Source organism: Parambassis ranga, chromosome 9, assembly GCF_900634625.1.
Source record: "Parambassis ranga chromosome 9, fParRan2.1, whole genome shotgun sequence".
NCBI lineage: Eukaryota > Metazoa > Chordata > Actinopteri > Ambassidae > Parambassis > Parambassis ranga.
The window spans coordinates 22427311-22443359 of NC_041030.1; the positions used below are offsets into that span (position 1 = coordinate 22427311).

General features: G+C 47.5%; 1 protein-coding gene across 1 annotated transcript; it reads right to left on the reverse strand.

Moving 5' to 3' along the window:
- Positions 1-11060: 11060 nt before the first annotated feature.
- LOC114441515 (torsin-2A-like) lies at positions 11061-15052 on the reverse strand. Its single transcript, XM_028414479.1, has 5 exons — positions 14805-15052; positions 14100-14365; positions 13834-14009; positions 12580-12707; positions 11061-12470 (listed from the first exon to the last, which is right to left on the reverse strand). Exons 1-5 carry the CDS (start codon positions 14923-14925, stop codon positions 12226-12228), a joined length of 936 nt encoding a protein of 311 aa, XP_028270280.1. The 5' UTR covers positions 14926-15052; the 3' UTR covers positions 11061-12225.
- Between the last annotated feature and the right edge of the window lie 997 nt (positions 15053-16049).

Sequence of the window (16049 nt, forward strand, 5' to 3'; positions counted from 1 at the left end):
AAAACATATTGATTTCCCCTTCCGAATGTCACACTAATTACACTCTTCATCAATTAGGCGTCTTTAATGAGTTGCATCCCGTCAAGAGGCGCGCTGTGTTCTCACACTGCAGAGAATGCCGGAGCAGGCGTGGAGGGAGGGAGGGAGGGGGAGGGTTCGGCGGGGGAGGTGGCGGACACAAAAAAAGCCAGAAAAGAGCATTTAAAACAGCGGAAAGAGGCCGACGGGCCGCTGAATGAGGGAAATCAATACAAAGGAGGCCAGTAGATTGCGATGGAGGGCAGAAGAAGAAAGGCCGCGAGAAACAAAAGAGGCCGAACATTGTTTAGAGCCGGGTTGTTTGAGGCCTTCTGTCCTGCTGCAGCTCAGAGTCACAATGGATGGAGGGACACACTTGTGGACACAAGAGGGGGGGGGGGGCTCAAAGGGAACTTCTGTGACACCCCCATCACACACACACACACACACCATCCTCCTCTGCTGTGACCCCGTTGAGCCACCCTGCGCCTCCATCAGGCCACTTTCCCAGCCCCACCTCGCTGGTCAGCTCAGGAGGCACTTTCAATAACTTCTTCTGCAGGGTCAGAGGTCAGCAGCGGCCCTTTGGAGTAGACCCCAGATGTATTCAGGAATGCCCCCCTCCCTCCTGTGCACGGTGGCCCGGTGGGGGGTCTTCCCACTGACTCTCCAGAAGAACACATGAAGGCTCCAGCATTGGTGCGAAGAACAGATACATAATCAATCAATAATAATCAATACTTCAGTCAGCTATGAAGCTCCAGGTAGCTGGTGGAGCCAGTCTGACACTGACATCTGTGGAAGGGAGTGTTGTCTGAAAGCAGAGTCTGGGTCAGATTTTAGATGCATAACAGAAATAAATAAAGTAAAGAACCAGCACCAGCAGCATTTTACCCATGATGCTCTGATTTATTTGTGGAGGTTTGTTGACTGACAGCTCTTTAACAGCCTTCACTTGTCTTCACTTCATTTACAGCCCAATGTCTCCCAGGATTTAACTCCCCAAACTGAAGCACCAAAGAGAAGAGGTTTAAATGTTAGCATGGTCTGTGAACACCACGCTGCAACCTGGAGTCCACGTGGATGTGTTGAAAACTGCAGTTCCCCATGTCGCCTCTGGGGGCTCCAAAGGTGAGTCCATCCTCTGAAACCTCCACATTAACGTGGTACAAAAAACAATTTTTATGACACCACCTGAGCTCCACCTCAGCTCCACCTCTCTGCCTGTATTAAACAGTTCTTCACAGAGTGTGGCCCCCTTTGGATGGACAGCGCCCCCTAGCATGCTGCCTATGCTGTCATGGTCTAGGCAGAAACAGGAAGTGCCACCCGTGCAGGGGCTCGGTGGTCACCTGGTCTGTCCTGATGGTCGGAGGACTCTGAGGACTCCTGTCACTGATCACATGACGTCCCTGCAGGGACTCACTGAGCTGCTGAGCTAACGGCCCCTTTCTGTGTTTTCTGTCTCTGTGGTCTGTGTAGGGACACGCAGCGCGTCCATCAGTGTCCTCAGTGTGTCCTGTCCTCCAGCCTCAGACTGAGGCCTCTCTCGGTGGATGACCGAGCATTAATAACGCGTCCTTTTCCCCTTTCAGAGCCACGGTCTCACTGATCTCGGGCCTCCCGCACTAAATTATTCTTACAGGGCTGTGAAAAGGCAGCAGCGCGGCCCTTTAAGAGGCAAATGAGCATCCAACGTGTGAAACGTTACCTCACCCAGAGCAAGGCAGAGGGAAGCCCGTGACAGGTCCACCCTGACAGCAAGGCCTGCTGGGTAATTTAACTGTGACAGAGTCCACCCTGTAGGTTTACACTGCTCTGACCGTCTCAAGGCTCCAAACATGGCGTATATGTGTCTTTTGTATAAAGATGAACATAAACTCACTGATGTTCAGACATCAGATCACACCTCTGCTTTTCATCCTGTTTGACAGTTTGTTGAAGCATATATACATATATACGTATACGTATATATGTATATATACATGTATATATATAGATACACATATATATACGTATATATGTATATATACATATACGTATATATGTATATATACATGTATATATATAGATACACATATATATACGTATATATGTATATATACATATACGTATATACGTATATATGTATATATACATGTATATATATAGATACACATATATATACATATATATGTGTATACGTATATATGTATATATACATATATACGTATATGTATATATATACATATATACATACATATATACACACACACATATATATATATATGTGTGTGTGTATGTATGTTCAGTTTCACATTTCTCCCGGTATAATTTAAAAATGTATTTATTTCAAAACGTCATTTCTTTTACTTGTCTTAATGTATTATTATAAATAATGTCTGTGTCATCTGCTTCAGCTGATCCACATTGAATCAAAGGGGGATCAATCAGAGGTCTGATGTGATGCTGAGGAATCAGCTGTTCAATCATAATACAATCTTTATATTTAGTGCTGGATTTTATAAAACAAATTGTTTTTGAGCTGCAGAATGAGAGGCGATTAAACAGGACCAGATTAGCCTAGCTTAGCATAGCCTCCTATTTCCTCAAAGAGGGGAAAAAAGCTCATTTATTTATTTATGTATAAATATCTGATCGATTAGAGCATCAGAAAAAAAACAATTGTAAAGATAAACACCAAAATCTGTTTCATACATGTAAATAAAAATAGAACAGCATTTCATTCTGTTTTTTTCTGTATTTTTATTTATATTTATTTTCTTCATACAAAATGTGTTTTAGAGCCGTCTGTTAAATCTTAAATGTTCAAAAAGCTTAAATATTACATCAAAAATAAATACATGAACGAAATTTATTTTATTTTATTTTATATTTTGAATTGAATTGAATTGAATTGAATTCCTGCCACTAATGCACACATTTGTTTGTTTATTTTTATAATTTCGTTTGCTTTACGTCACAGTAACTTTACTCTGCTCTTGCTGCTGTTTTTGTTTTTGTTTTCCACCATCACATCATCAGCGTGTTCACTGTGTGTGTGTCTGTGTGTGTGTGTGTGTGTGTGTGTGTGTGTGAGGTAAACAGTGTTTGATTGTAATTAGAAGCAGAAAAAGAGCTGAAAATAAGAGCGTTGTTTCTTTAAGAGGTTTGCTCCTTCACAGCATCTCTCTCTCTCTCCCTCTCTCCCTCTCTCTCTCTCTCTCCCTCTCTCTCTCCCCTCTCTCTCTCCCCCCTCTCCCCCTCTCTCAGTGCAGATTCATTACTTCTCCTCCTCCTCCTCCTCCTCCGGGCACAATGGGCATTTATCATCACCCCCGCGGTGCGTGTGTGTGTGTTTATTCAAATCTCAGTACCATGAGCGGACCGGCCCCACTCCGGTGCTCTCTCTCGGTGACACGGACGCACCGGGGCTTATTGTTGGAGGAACCCCAGAAAAACCGGACCAGGAGGAGGAGGAAGAGGAGAGCAGGAGGAGCAGGGGCTGCCGGTGCTCGTGGCGGTGTGCACCTCCGTCCTCCCCGCGTCCAGCCAGCCGCGCCGCCCGCCTCTCTGGCTCCGTGACCGGCCTCCTGTCCCCCCCCCCCTTGCCCGTGGAGGAGCAGCGCTGTGTGGTGGAGCTGCGCGCGGAGGAGCAGGTGCACGCCGCTGCCTGCAGGTCACCTCTCTGCTGAGCCTCTCTCTGGAGCTGTGTTTGGTGGGGGGGGCGGATGGAGGACGGAGATGCGTCTCACAGGTGCAGACATGGCGGACAGGAGTTTGGGCTGAAGCCGCTGTGGCTCCCGGGATCCATCACTTTGTGTTTGTTGGTGGTGTTGGTGTCCGGAGGTGGAGGCAGGTGTTCCCTCCTCCGGCTGCAGGTTTGGGGGAAGCTGTCCGCGGTGATTGGATGATATGGCTGCTGCTGGTTGGGAGTCCTGGTTACTTTTTGCTTTCTCTGTGTTGTTGAGCTCTAGCTGCTGATTGTCCAAACGCAATTCTTGTAACATTTCAAATACAAAGCCGAGAATTGTGCCTGGACATCTGTTGCTGGACGCTCCTGCACTGCTGGTCCTCCTGCTCAGGACCCAGTCCTCCTGCTCATCCTTCCATTCATTTGAAGCCCATCTTTGGCCTCGCGGGCCTCCTTCCTCTCTCCACTTTAATTTAAACTCTTCTTTTGGTTTTTATTCTTTTTTAGCTCTCACTTTGTGTCGGTGCAGGCCTGCAGGAGGAGGAGGAGGAGGAGGAGGCCAACCAACAAATAAAGCGTGATAATTAAGTATGTTACAAGCTGGAGTTTTTCTGAGCTGCTGGAGTGAGACTAACGCTCCGCGGCCGGCTCCGGCTCCGCGGCCGCTTTATTCGCACTTTCTGCGGCTGAACCCTCGCGCTGAAGGTTTACTGTCGCTCCACTGGTGAGCTTTTGTTGCCGCCTTTTGTTGGCGTTTTGGGGATTATAATTTGCATAATTCTTCAGGAATGTATCATTTTAATTTTGTTTAACAAACCGTGACCCTCTGCAGCCTTCATCCTTTTGACAGAGGCCATTACAAGCCAATAAAGACGTGCGTGTGCACCGCTGCTGCTCTGAATGAATAATAAAGGCTGAGTGATCCTCGCGGAGTCACCTCGCTTCTCCTCATGTTTTCATGTTTCCTGAGTTTGTTGTTTGTTTTCATGCATCAGAATTATTTTATTTGGATTTTTCATTTATGAAAAGTTTAAATTGATCCTGTTGGAGGCTGGTTCTGTTCTGTTGGCCACATGAGAAGAAAAAACTCAATTAAACAAATTCAGGAAAAAAATTTAAAAAAAAAACAAAAAGAACACAACAAACTGTGAAAAATTGGTAAAAAAAAAAAATCTACAATTAGTGAGAATATTTAAAAATTAAAATCAGATCAAATTTAAATATTTGTATTTAAACTAAAAAAAAACTTTTTTTGAGGTTTGGTCTGGATTCAAACTGGAAGTAAGCCCCGTGACGTGGTGTGAGGAGGCGTCAGCAGCACTGAACCGAGCGCTCTGCTGGACCCCGGCCCGCTCCGGGCTGGGGACGGGGTCTGTTTGGTTTTCACACCGCAGCGTCTCCCCGGGCCCGGGTGCGCTCGGTCCGCTCAGACTAATTTGCCGCTGTAATCCTCCGCTCTCAGCGGGTTTCCCGAGGAGCCGAGCTGCTCCGGGCTGGAGCTCAGAGGATTAAAGCTCAAGGAGGAGGTGTGTGTGTCTGCGTGTGTGTTTGTGTGTGTGTGTGTGCACCACCACCCAAGTTGTAGAGAAAAAAACACACCGGTTGTCTGTTGACCGAGTGTCAGTGAATGTGTGGATCAAACTGACATGTTTACTCAGATTTAGAAACACAAAACAAAGCAGCTACAACACACACACACACACACACACACACAGCTACACAACAAGTTCCTGAAAACTGTCACATTTTAACTGAAGTCAAGAAAATGTCAAACTTGACAGGTTCAGTTGATGAAACATCTGTGATAAAGAACCAGAAATGAACACACACACACTCTGCTGCTTCTAATGTGTGTTTTATTTTTAGAGGTCAAATAAATCCAAACATTTATCACAAACAATTAGGAAGGAAATGATCAAAGTCATTTTAGTTTAATCAATAATGATCAAGAAACCTTCAAATTCAAGCAGTGATGAAGACATGAGCAGAGGTTTGATGTGACGTAGCTGGAGCTGCACTCAGTCTGCAGTGGGAGTGACTCCAGGCACAGCGTCTGAGTGAGGAATTGATCAGTATCGACACTGTTATTGATCACAAAGATATGTTGAGGAAACAATTAGCAGAGCAGTGTAATGATCAGTGGGATCATTACAGACGTTTAACCTGCTGACTGCTGCTGCCCAGCTGTGGACTGATGCCGCACGTGTCTCACTGCTCAGCTGCTGATGCACTCAGAAGTGTGAGTGTGTGTGTCTGTGTGTGTGTGTCTGTGTGTGTGATGTGGCGTTAGCAGCAGATAAACGTGATCATCGACGCAGCGTTAAAACATTCAGAAACGTTCTCTCTTCCGGGTTCGGCCTCCATGTTGGACGCCGCTGCATTTTGCTCCGGGTCACTCACTTCCTCCTCCTTTTCCCACCACTACCACCTCCACAGTCACATGACCTGGGCTGTGTCATCACTGTCACACACACACACACAGTAAAGAGCAGGGAGGATGGAGATGAAGGGAGGGGACCGGATGTGGGCGGAGGAGGAGGTGTGGATGCATCACAGGAGTGACGTCACATCACGACCTCCTTCCCAGAATCCCTCACTCCCTCGTTCCCATCACAGACACACACACACACACACACACACACACACAGCATCTGTGTGTGCCACCAAGACATGTGACATCTTTTTTAGCTGCAAGTAAAGCGGCCTTTGGTGTGTGTGTGTGTGAACGGAGACAAATCCACACACTGAATGTGAGCACGGGACACACACACACACACACACACACACACACACACACCATCGTTAACTATCATTGTCTACGACCCATCTGTTAAATGTCTTTGTAGCAAAGACCGGCGGCCATGTTTGGTCCTCAAAGCACACACACACACGTGGTGTTAAAGTGTGTGTGTGTTTACATATTTTTGTTTTCGGAGACTGACACTGTCATCAGACACACACACACACAGACACACACACACACACACACTGCACCAGCGCTCAGCCCCAGCTGAAGATGCACAGCTACAGTTCAGTCGGGGCGCTGTGACATCACCGCCTCCTCCCGTCCAATCGTTTGCTTTGTTCTTCTTGAGCAACATTTGCTGTTTGACCGGAGGAGAACAGGAAGTCCTGGATCTGTGGCGGGAAGCTGAAACAGAAACATACGAAGAGGTGATTCTACAGTGTAAGAGTGCAGCAGTGACACACACACACAAAGTAAGACGACGCCTTCATCACGTCAACACCACAGGCTAACGGCTAACGGCTAACGGCTGAAACAGAAACAATGCAACCAGGAAGTGCAAAGAAAACTTAACTTTGTATTGAAGTTTAAATATGTACACAGGCCTGAAACAACCTGGAGTAACTGTATGATTTATAATCCAATCAATATCAGTCATTGATAGATCAGCCTCTCTTTTGCACATTTTAATCTCTGAGGTAAAAAAAAGACCAAACAAACCTTCCGGGGCCTCAGTTCACGTCCACAGTTCAGGAGAGTCTTGACGTCCTTCGTAGCGGCTTCGTGCTGGTCGTGAGCGCTGGCTGGGATCAGAGCAGCTGCACGGCTGCGGCGTTATTACCATAATTTGCGGTGGGAAAGGAATCGCTCATCAATCACAAGTGTTGGGAAAGTGACCACGCCAAAGACCCGGGGCCCGCTGTCTGAGCAGCGGCTCACAGGGGTCAGCCGGGTGTGTGTCTGTGTGTGTGTGTGTGTGTGTGTTTTGTCATTAATCACTCCAGGTTTGAAGAGAACGGGAGGCGTCACAGCAGCCTTTATCCTCTCCCGCTCTTCATCATCCTCCTCCTCCTCCTCCTCCCTCTCGGCCGATGGCCTTCGCACCCCATCTGACCATCGCACTGAGGCCAAGGTCAACCTGACCCCCACCGACCACCACCTCGTCTCCCATCAGCCCTCTTCAGGAGTCACCCTTCACCCCCATCCCTCCTCACCCCACATTCCCCCCACGGCCTCCCTTTTGTTCACCTGTTGTCCTGGAGACTCGACTGCTGCTGAGACCACCCTTCTACTGTGTGTGTGTGTGTGTGTGTGTGTGTGTGTGTGTGTGTGTGTGTGCGAGGACAGAAGCTAAAACAACAGATAATCCCACAGAGCACTGGTCAGCCCATGACACCATGGAGGCCACTCAGCAATGACACACGCACACACTCACAGCATGAAGCATAACACACACACACGAAGTCTCACTGCAGCAAGGTTCACACAACGTTCACACTCAGCTGGCTGTGCTCAGACGCTGCATGCTGCCCTGTACTGAGCGTCATGGTGCACTCAGTGTATCCCACAATGCATCAGAAAAAGCACAACTGATCATCTCTTGATCCCCAAAAGAAAGAGGAAGAAACAAGCGAACAGACAGAGCCACAGACCCAGTCTGTTATCAGTGTGACCTCACTGTGATGACTCTGATCTGCAGCCAGCCCAGTGCATTCTGGGAGTTAGGGTTTGGATCACCAGAGCCTGCCGTCTGCTCCTGTACTCCAAACATGTTTTCTGCTGCCTGACGACCATCACAGTGATGTAGCATCATGCTAGCTAAGCTAAAACACTACAGTGATGATGAATCTGAGGTCACATGACGTGCCACATCACCCCCCCCCCCTCTGACATGGTCTGTTGTGTGTTGATGTCGTTGTCATTGATGACAGGTTTCCTCTCCTCACCTGAGCTGTGGCTGTGGCTCCCCTTCTGTTGCCTGCAGGTATCTGAACAGCTGTTTGGGCCACGTTGTTGTTGGTTCACTCAGAATTGTGCGATCGTCACCGTCCTCTGTCACACGTGCACATCGATGCGGTGACGTGGCATCTGCATCACTGACAACAGAAACAGAAACACTTCATTAATCCCAGGGGATCTCTGACATCCTGTGCTCTGTGCTCGATCAGACACACTGACCAACTGATGAGGGATCACACACTGCAGGATTTGTCGAACTGAACGCAGCTAACTCTGTGATGGCGACACTTCAAGAACAAACACACCAGCTGGTGGCGGTAATGCGTCAATTTGTTGTTTGCTAACCGCCAACAAACTCAAAGAAGACGAAAACGTAAACAAACACCAATGACTGTCGGCTTGGATCGAGGGCTGGAGGGGTCCATCGTTTTGATTCCCGCTCCTTCCAGACGTCTTCTGACGCTGTCTCTCGTGTCCTATCCTCTCTTTTCACTGGCTGTTGACAACATGTGTTTGCAGTTGGGTCAGTGATCAGTTCACACTACAGGACTGAGTCCAGACTCGGCCCGAGGTCAAGTCGGGTCTGGTCCCCTCACACACTTGAAGATTTTGGTGCCGGGAATCAGGCATAAAATCATGTGGTGTGTCCCCAGCTTTACATTGGTGACCTGCTTCCTCACTTCCATCTCATTCTCCACTCACTGTTGGAGTCTCGACTTTGAGATTGTGATAAAAGACGCTGAGATCATTAATGAGAACCATCAGGATAGACATCAGAACGAACCAGCAGGAGGAGCTGAGGCGGGCATGTACAGGCAGCGATGCAAAGCCCTGTGGGTCTGCTTGTAACTACACCTCGAAGCAACCAAGGCCGCAAGCACTGCGACTGCTGTGACTTGTTGTTGACTATGGACGATAAAGATATTGTTCACTGTAACAGGAACAATCAATGCTCTAGCTGCACTGCGACAAGGAGCGACGCAGAAGTTCGAAGGTTTCCTGACGGCGTCTGACGCAGAAGTAAAAACCAAAACCACCATCTATCACTCAAGTCTCACGTATAACGTGCGATGAATAAACCTGACTCTGTAGCAGGCTGTATAACCTGCGGGGTGTGATCAGCTGTTGCTGGTGTAACAAAGACCCGGGGCCTGCATGCTCTGGTATGCTACGCTAAGGGCCACATGCCAACATGTCCTCCCTCTGGGGTCCTTGCTCCACCTCGGGCCCCGTCCCGTTGGCCCTCTCTGTCCTGCCGGGGGACGGCTGGCTGCAGGAATGTGAGGCGAGAGCTGGGCCCGTCCCAGATGACTGCACACACAAAAAAGGATTTAACTCTTTGTCACAATTGTCCCCTCACACTCTCTGCAAGAAAAAACAGCACAACTCCCCCTCCACCCTGACCCGCCCCCTCCTCCTCCTCCACCCCCTCCACCCTGGCCCCTACCTTTCTCCTGACCCCGGCCGCACGCATAAAAGACCCATCAGAAGTATCGCTGGCCGCATTTACAAGTGAAAGAGGCCCAATAATGGAGCGGTTAGGGAGAAGAATGAGGGGACGGAGGGGCACTCACAGATGTGGAGGTGGGTGGGGAGGAGGGGAGGAAGGAGCAGCGTCCTATTGTTGCCCCCACAACCCACTCCTGATGGACGGGAGGAAGAAGCCAGGGCTGAAAAGGGGTGAGGAGGTAAAGTGGGCTTTTTACACCAGATTTGTGTGATGGAGGAGCTGATGAGGGAGAAGGAGGCAAATGAAGAAGAAGAAGAAGAAACTCTGCTGTCATCACACAAAACCGCAGGCCCAGCTGTTCTGCAGGGAGCGTGTGAACACAAGTGTGTGTGTGTTTATGTGCACCTCATTGTCCAGAGGAGCTGAGATGGCGATACACAGCAGCAGCTGGGGTGAAGAGGCCTCTGAGCTGACCTTTGAACCCCTCCTCTTCCTCACAGAGCCTGTGTGGTGGAGGTGGGCGGAGGGTGGTGGGCTGATGAAGTCATCACAGCAGGATGAGGGTGAGATGTGGCATATATAGGAGGCCAGCTTCACCATTTTTTTTAAAGGACAAGAAGATGGTTTCAAAATGGCGGCTGCACAGTCGTCACCTGGAGCAACAACAAAGTTAAAGCATTATTGATCCTGAACCAAACTCCACTTTACATTTATTAATGTTCTCACCGTCTTCTGAAGAAAATGTCCACTGAAGACGTCCCTGCTGTCCTGAGCGTCTCTGACGCCGCATCATTTTCAATAAACTATAATTTCCTGCAGAAGCGTCAGAGCTTCATCTTCATCAGAGCTTCATCTTCATCAGATCCACTTCCTGTTTGGAGAACAGGTGACTGCAGCTGAACACAGTAACAGGAAGTAAAGACGGTCGAAGCAGCACGTCAGTAAATCTGATGCACTCTTTGGTATCAGGTGGTTAAAGGAGCAGCAGGTAGACTCTAGTGCCATCAGGTGGTGATGTTGCAGACTGCAACCAACTTAAAGTGGCTGAGATTTCAAAGATTTACACATAAAACATCACTTGGACTATAGTCCACCTCTGTTTAAACAGCTTCTGGCAGATGAAGGACAGAAGCAGAACTCTTCCTCAGTATTTTAATACTGAGGAAGAGTTCAGTGGAGGAAGAAGAACATTCATCTCAGACTCTCGCAGCAGGTTGTTTTGTAATTAAACTTTTATTTTTATCTTACACTGTTGTACCAAAAGTTTCACTTCTGTCACCGAACATCCAGACACCGCAGCAGCTGCAAAGACGGCCGCAGCCCTCAGAGTACGGCTGTCAGGACGCTGCTCACCCACCTCCACGGATCATGGGGGTAACACCGTCACAGGTTAATGAGTTCATCCTGGACATGACTGAACGATGTGTGGACTCTGAAACACCGAGTTCAAGTACAAACGGCAGCTGAACGCCGCAGTCACAGAGAGTTTGCACTGTGTCCATGTAGGAACTGTGCAGAGCTGCACTTCCAAAAAATCATTTCATCTGTATGTAAGTCCTAAAAACACTCAGATGTAAACACTTTAAAGTGGTGGCACGTTTTCAAGATTAGTATTCAGATACTGACAGAGCGAAGACATAAAGTGCACTTTGGGTGATAATACATGAAATGGACCCTTCTTACTTTCATGGCTGAATTAAATGCTCCGAGCTGCAGTGAACTCTCCTTCACCTCTTCCACTCTTGGCAAAGTGAGGCCTTTACTGCCCCCTGATGGCAGAAGTGATGATGTGCAGGCCAGCAGTGAAGCGAGAACCTGTCACAGTTCTGGCAGCTCTTCATGCCGGCCTGTGATGTTCTGATTCGTCCTGATCAGCTGAAGGGTTAAACTCACATTTCACTGTTTAACCCTGGTGATGTTTAATATGCATCAATCTGTTTAAGACATTTAGAAATTCTTGCAAAGACATGACGAAGCTTTCCTTCTAAACTAAACACTGCTGCAGAGACTCCAGCCAGCTGCCGTCAGCCCGCTGACAGACCAGCAAGGCGCTGAAGCTCCAGCTGCTCCAGATGTGCCCAGCTGTACGAATGTGTGAATGTGACGGGGCGGTGGCATTAGAGGATAAAATAAATTAATTAAATAATACAGTAAAAGGTTCAGCTGCAGGTCTGTGGGTCCGCTGCACCAACTCCAGTTCATAACTTGAAGGCAGAGCTGAGGTAGAGCGTGGCAGTGATTCACACTGCAGGCGGCCTCGGCGGCTCCGGACATGCTGCTCTGACCTCATGATTCTCAGGGATCTGTCTCTGTTCAGTGACTCACCTCGGGGGGTTTCCCTTTAACCTCCAAAAAAACAAAGATGGCTTCCCTGTCAACTCACAGGAAGAAGTTGATCTTGGCAGGGACCGCTTTGCAGCCTGTGGTAGAGAAGTACTGTCCTGGGACGGGAGTGTAGATCATGTCGCCCCCTACTGCCTCCACCACATCGCTGCGGCTGCAGCTGCCGCGCTGGCAGAGCTGTGAGTGCACGCAGCGCTCCACGTGGCATCGGCTCAGCGGGAGGAAGGGCACGAAGCGGGTGATGAGTTTCTGCTGGATGATGCTGGACTGGAAGAATCCACCTGGAGGGTCAGAGTGCATCTGATCAGACGTCTGCTCCTGAGCTCAGTGTTCAGGGTGTAAGCATGTGCCATTACAGGACGGTGCTCGATAACCATGAGGGACTCTTACTGGTGCTGTTGTTGTACACCGCCGCTGCGATGGCGTCCTGCAGATCAGCAGATTTAATCTCTTCTCTCTCCCGTCCAGCCTGCCGGTTCTCCAGAGCCACTCTGTTGATCACGTCCTCCCCCGTGGTGCTGCAGGAAAAACACACCAGAAACATCCATAAAGAACACTCCCACCCTGAGCATTAGCTCTGAGTAGGGCTGTGCGATTTGACGATAACTGATCATGAAGGATTTGAACATATCGGCGATCTACCAGAACGGACAGATCGTTTTTATTTGTTTTTTTTATATATTAATTGCAGTTCTATGTTCGCGCAGACGCATGAGTTTTTTTCACTCGTCCAACTCTCAGTGCGCTTAATGTGAACCTGACCAGCCAGTGACAGCCTCCCTGTTAGGAAGCTACGGCTGAAAACGAAAAGAGAACGGAGAACTGGTCCCTAAAACCAACTCCACCTTTATGTTCGGTGCTGTTTCCGCCGGCAGCAGCGGCACGTCTTCTAAGCCTGTGTGTGTGCGCGACGTGTGTCACAGTGGAAGGGCCGCATGTGTACGAATGTATTATAATGCTACGAGCACGTACGCGCCCACCTCTCTGAACATTACCAGCTCGTTATATTCAGGTTCGCTGCTGTTGTGCCGTCAGCAGCTGTGTGTGTGTGTGTGTGTACATCAGATGCAGACAGAGGCAACAGCTGATGACGTCACCAAAACAATAACGCAGGCATTTGATGAAGAGGCTCCATGAGGACTCTAGTAAACGGTGGACAGAGCTGACAGCAGCAGCTCCGTTTGTCCTTAGATATGATTCCCATGAAAGTTTGATCATTTGTTCTAAATCACATTGAACTTTAAGAGTTACTTAAGTCTCAATACTGTATTTATTGTTTAACCTTAGGAGGCGCACTTCAGTCTGTTTAATGACTGTTGAATAAAACTTTACAGAACTACATTAGTCTTCTTTTAACCTATTTGAAATAAAACTTTATTTTGTTCTATATTAAATTTTCATGTTTATTAAAACTAATACTGAGTGCACGTTATCAGAGTTTACTTGTAGATCTACTGACAGTTTTTGAGAAGTGACTACCTTAAGGCTACCTGACGTCATTTACACAGAAACATGCAAATTATTGTCAATGTAAAAACAAATCGTGATAAAATCCAGATCGTGATTTTATCATTAAAGAATCGTGATATACCCCTAGCTCTGAATAAAAGAAACCCGGCCTGGCCTGACAGTGTGTGTGAGCACCTGATGAAGATGTAAATGGCCTTGCGGTAGTTGGTGCGAAACACAACATGAGACGGTCCCAGAAACGGCTCCAACACATCGATGAGGCCCGGAGGCATCTTCTCCATCTCATCGAAAATAAAGACAGAGCGCGCGCACTCGGTCAGGTTCCCCTGCACCCAGCTCTTTAACTCCTTCTGTAAAACACAGGGGACAAACATTAGAAAATCAAACAAGTCATCATCAAGCACAGAAGATAATCAATCACCACCACTCCCTCAGCTTACCCTGTACCGTTTGACCCTGTGCGGTGAGGGGAAGTGCAGCGTGGGGACAAACTGATGGACGAACGGGCTGCTCATGGCGGAGCCGTACAGGTGGTTTCCCAGCATGGAGCTCACCAGCGTCTTCCCCGTCCCAGAGGAGCCATGAAATGACAGCACCAGGGGTCTCTCGGGGCTTTTATTCTGAAGGAACCTGGCCAACTCTTCTGACACGATGTCCTGAGCCAGGTGCTGACCGAAGACATTCTTGTACAGATCCCACTCTAAGTCTGGACATTTGGAGGCAAAGTCAGTGACACTGATGCTGAAAATAAACCTCTCAGGTCTGTCTGTCTGTTGTCTGTTAGCATGCAGCATTCTGCAAATTAGGAGGCTAATTGCTGACTAATTGTGCTTACATATAGAGTATTGCTGTCATCAATGCATAGAAACAAAACTACAAAGACTCGTCCCAACCTTTCTACTTTCATGTCCAGCAGAGAGCACTTCCGGTGGCGTTAGCTAGCTAGTTAGCATAACATCGTCACAACAGCCATAAGCTACAGACCTAAGACTGCTCAATAAAACTCCACAAAGCGAACATCATTCAATAAAACAAATACACATATATGTCTCATGTTAGTTTCGATTAACGGAACTGTGTGCCTGTCTCTTGTCCAGCTAGCCGGCTAGCCGTAAGCACCCAGCTAGCTTAGCTGCACAGCTTACCTCTGAGGTCGGGCTTGAAGTCGCAGTCGCAGCTGTCTGACAAAGTGCAGTAAAGAGTCTGGAAAACAGCGCAGGCCGGAGGACAGACGAATAAAAGCAGCGCAGACAGCAGGGCCAACATTTTGGCTGCCTGCTGGCAGACAGAGGACGCTTCAGAGCCTTCTCCTCACCGAGACCGGCACCGTGTAGTTCTTCCTGCTTCCTGGAAGACGTCCAGACACCCGGAGCCCTGTGTCCATGAAGACTACATTACCCAAGAGGCATCTGGGGTGGGGCGGTGGACACGTTGGAGGGTCACAGATCAGGAAACGTGTTTACGGCTACTGCTAGTTTTTTTTTTTAAGCAACTAAATATACAAACTCTTAAGAGGATGACAACAAACACAGATGAAATGAGGCACAATACACAAAATAAATGCAAAGAATAACAAAATAAAACACAAAGAGAAGGAAGATACATTTAGTTTTAAATAAAAACACAGCAGCAAGGGTGAGACAAACACTATAGAAATGAGAAATTAGAAGTGATGAAAAAAAACATTTAAATTCATTCAGGAGAGGAAGGTTTACACTTTCTCCATTCAGCACAGAGGATCTGATATTTACCCAGGAGGATGAGGGTGTTAACAGGGTCTGAAATGGATGAGGCAGGTGATCCATATAAAAAAGAATATGACATCATTCAAAAAGTGGCACATCATTGATTTTTAAAGAAATCCAATGTTTTAAATCAGTCCAAAAATGTAATAGGACAGTAGAAAAATAGATGTTCTAGAAATAGCACTGATCCACTTCAAAACCAAATCTCTTTTTAAGAAATTCTGCCACAGGATAAATTTTGTTTATGACTTTAAAGTGTTTCTTTTACTTTAGGTAAAATTGGCCATTTAATAAATTTGGAGTGTGCTTTGTCTACTGTATCTGAAGCAGCATCAGATCTCAGATCCCTGCAGAAAACCCTTCTGTCATAGTCAGGAAGAATCTTGGCTTAATGAATTTATTACATTTTTATCAGTTAAATTGTGTCCTATCAATAAATGTGGTAATAATGAAGAAGGGGGGGGGGGGGGTAGTTCGGACTGACTCAGGCGGTTTTGTTTATGTAGTTTCATGTTGTTTCATGCTGCTTTAATTTTATCTTATTTTCTGTGAACCAGCTGGAAAATGCAAACAAACAGACCTTGAACAAAAACAAAAGAAGTGAATGCACTTTCACTCTGTACCCACCAGAGGGCAGCATATACA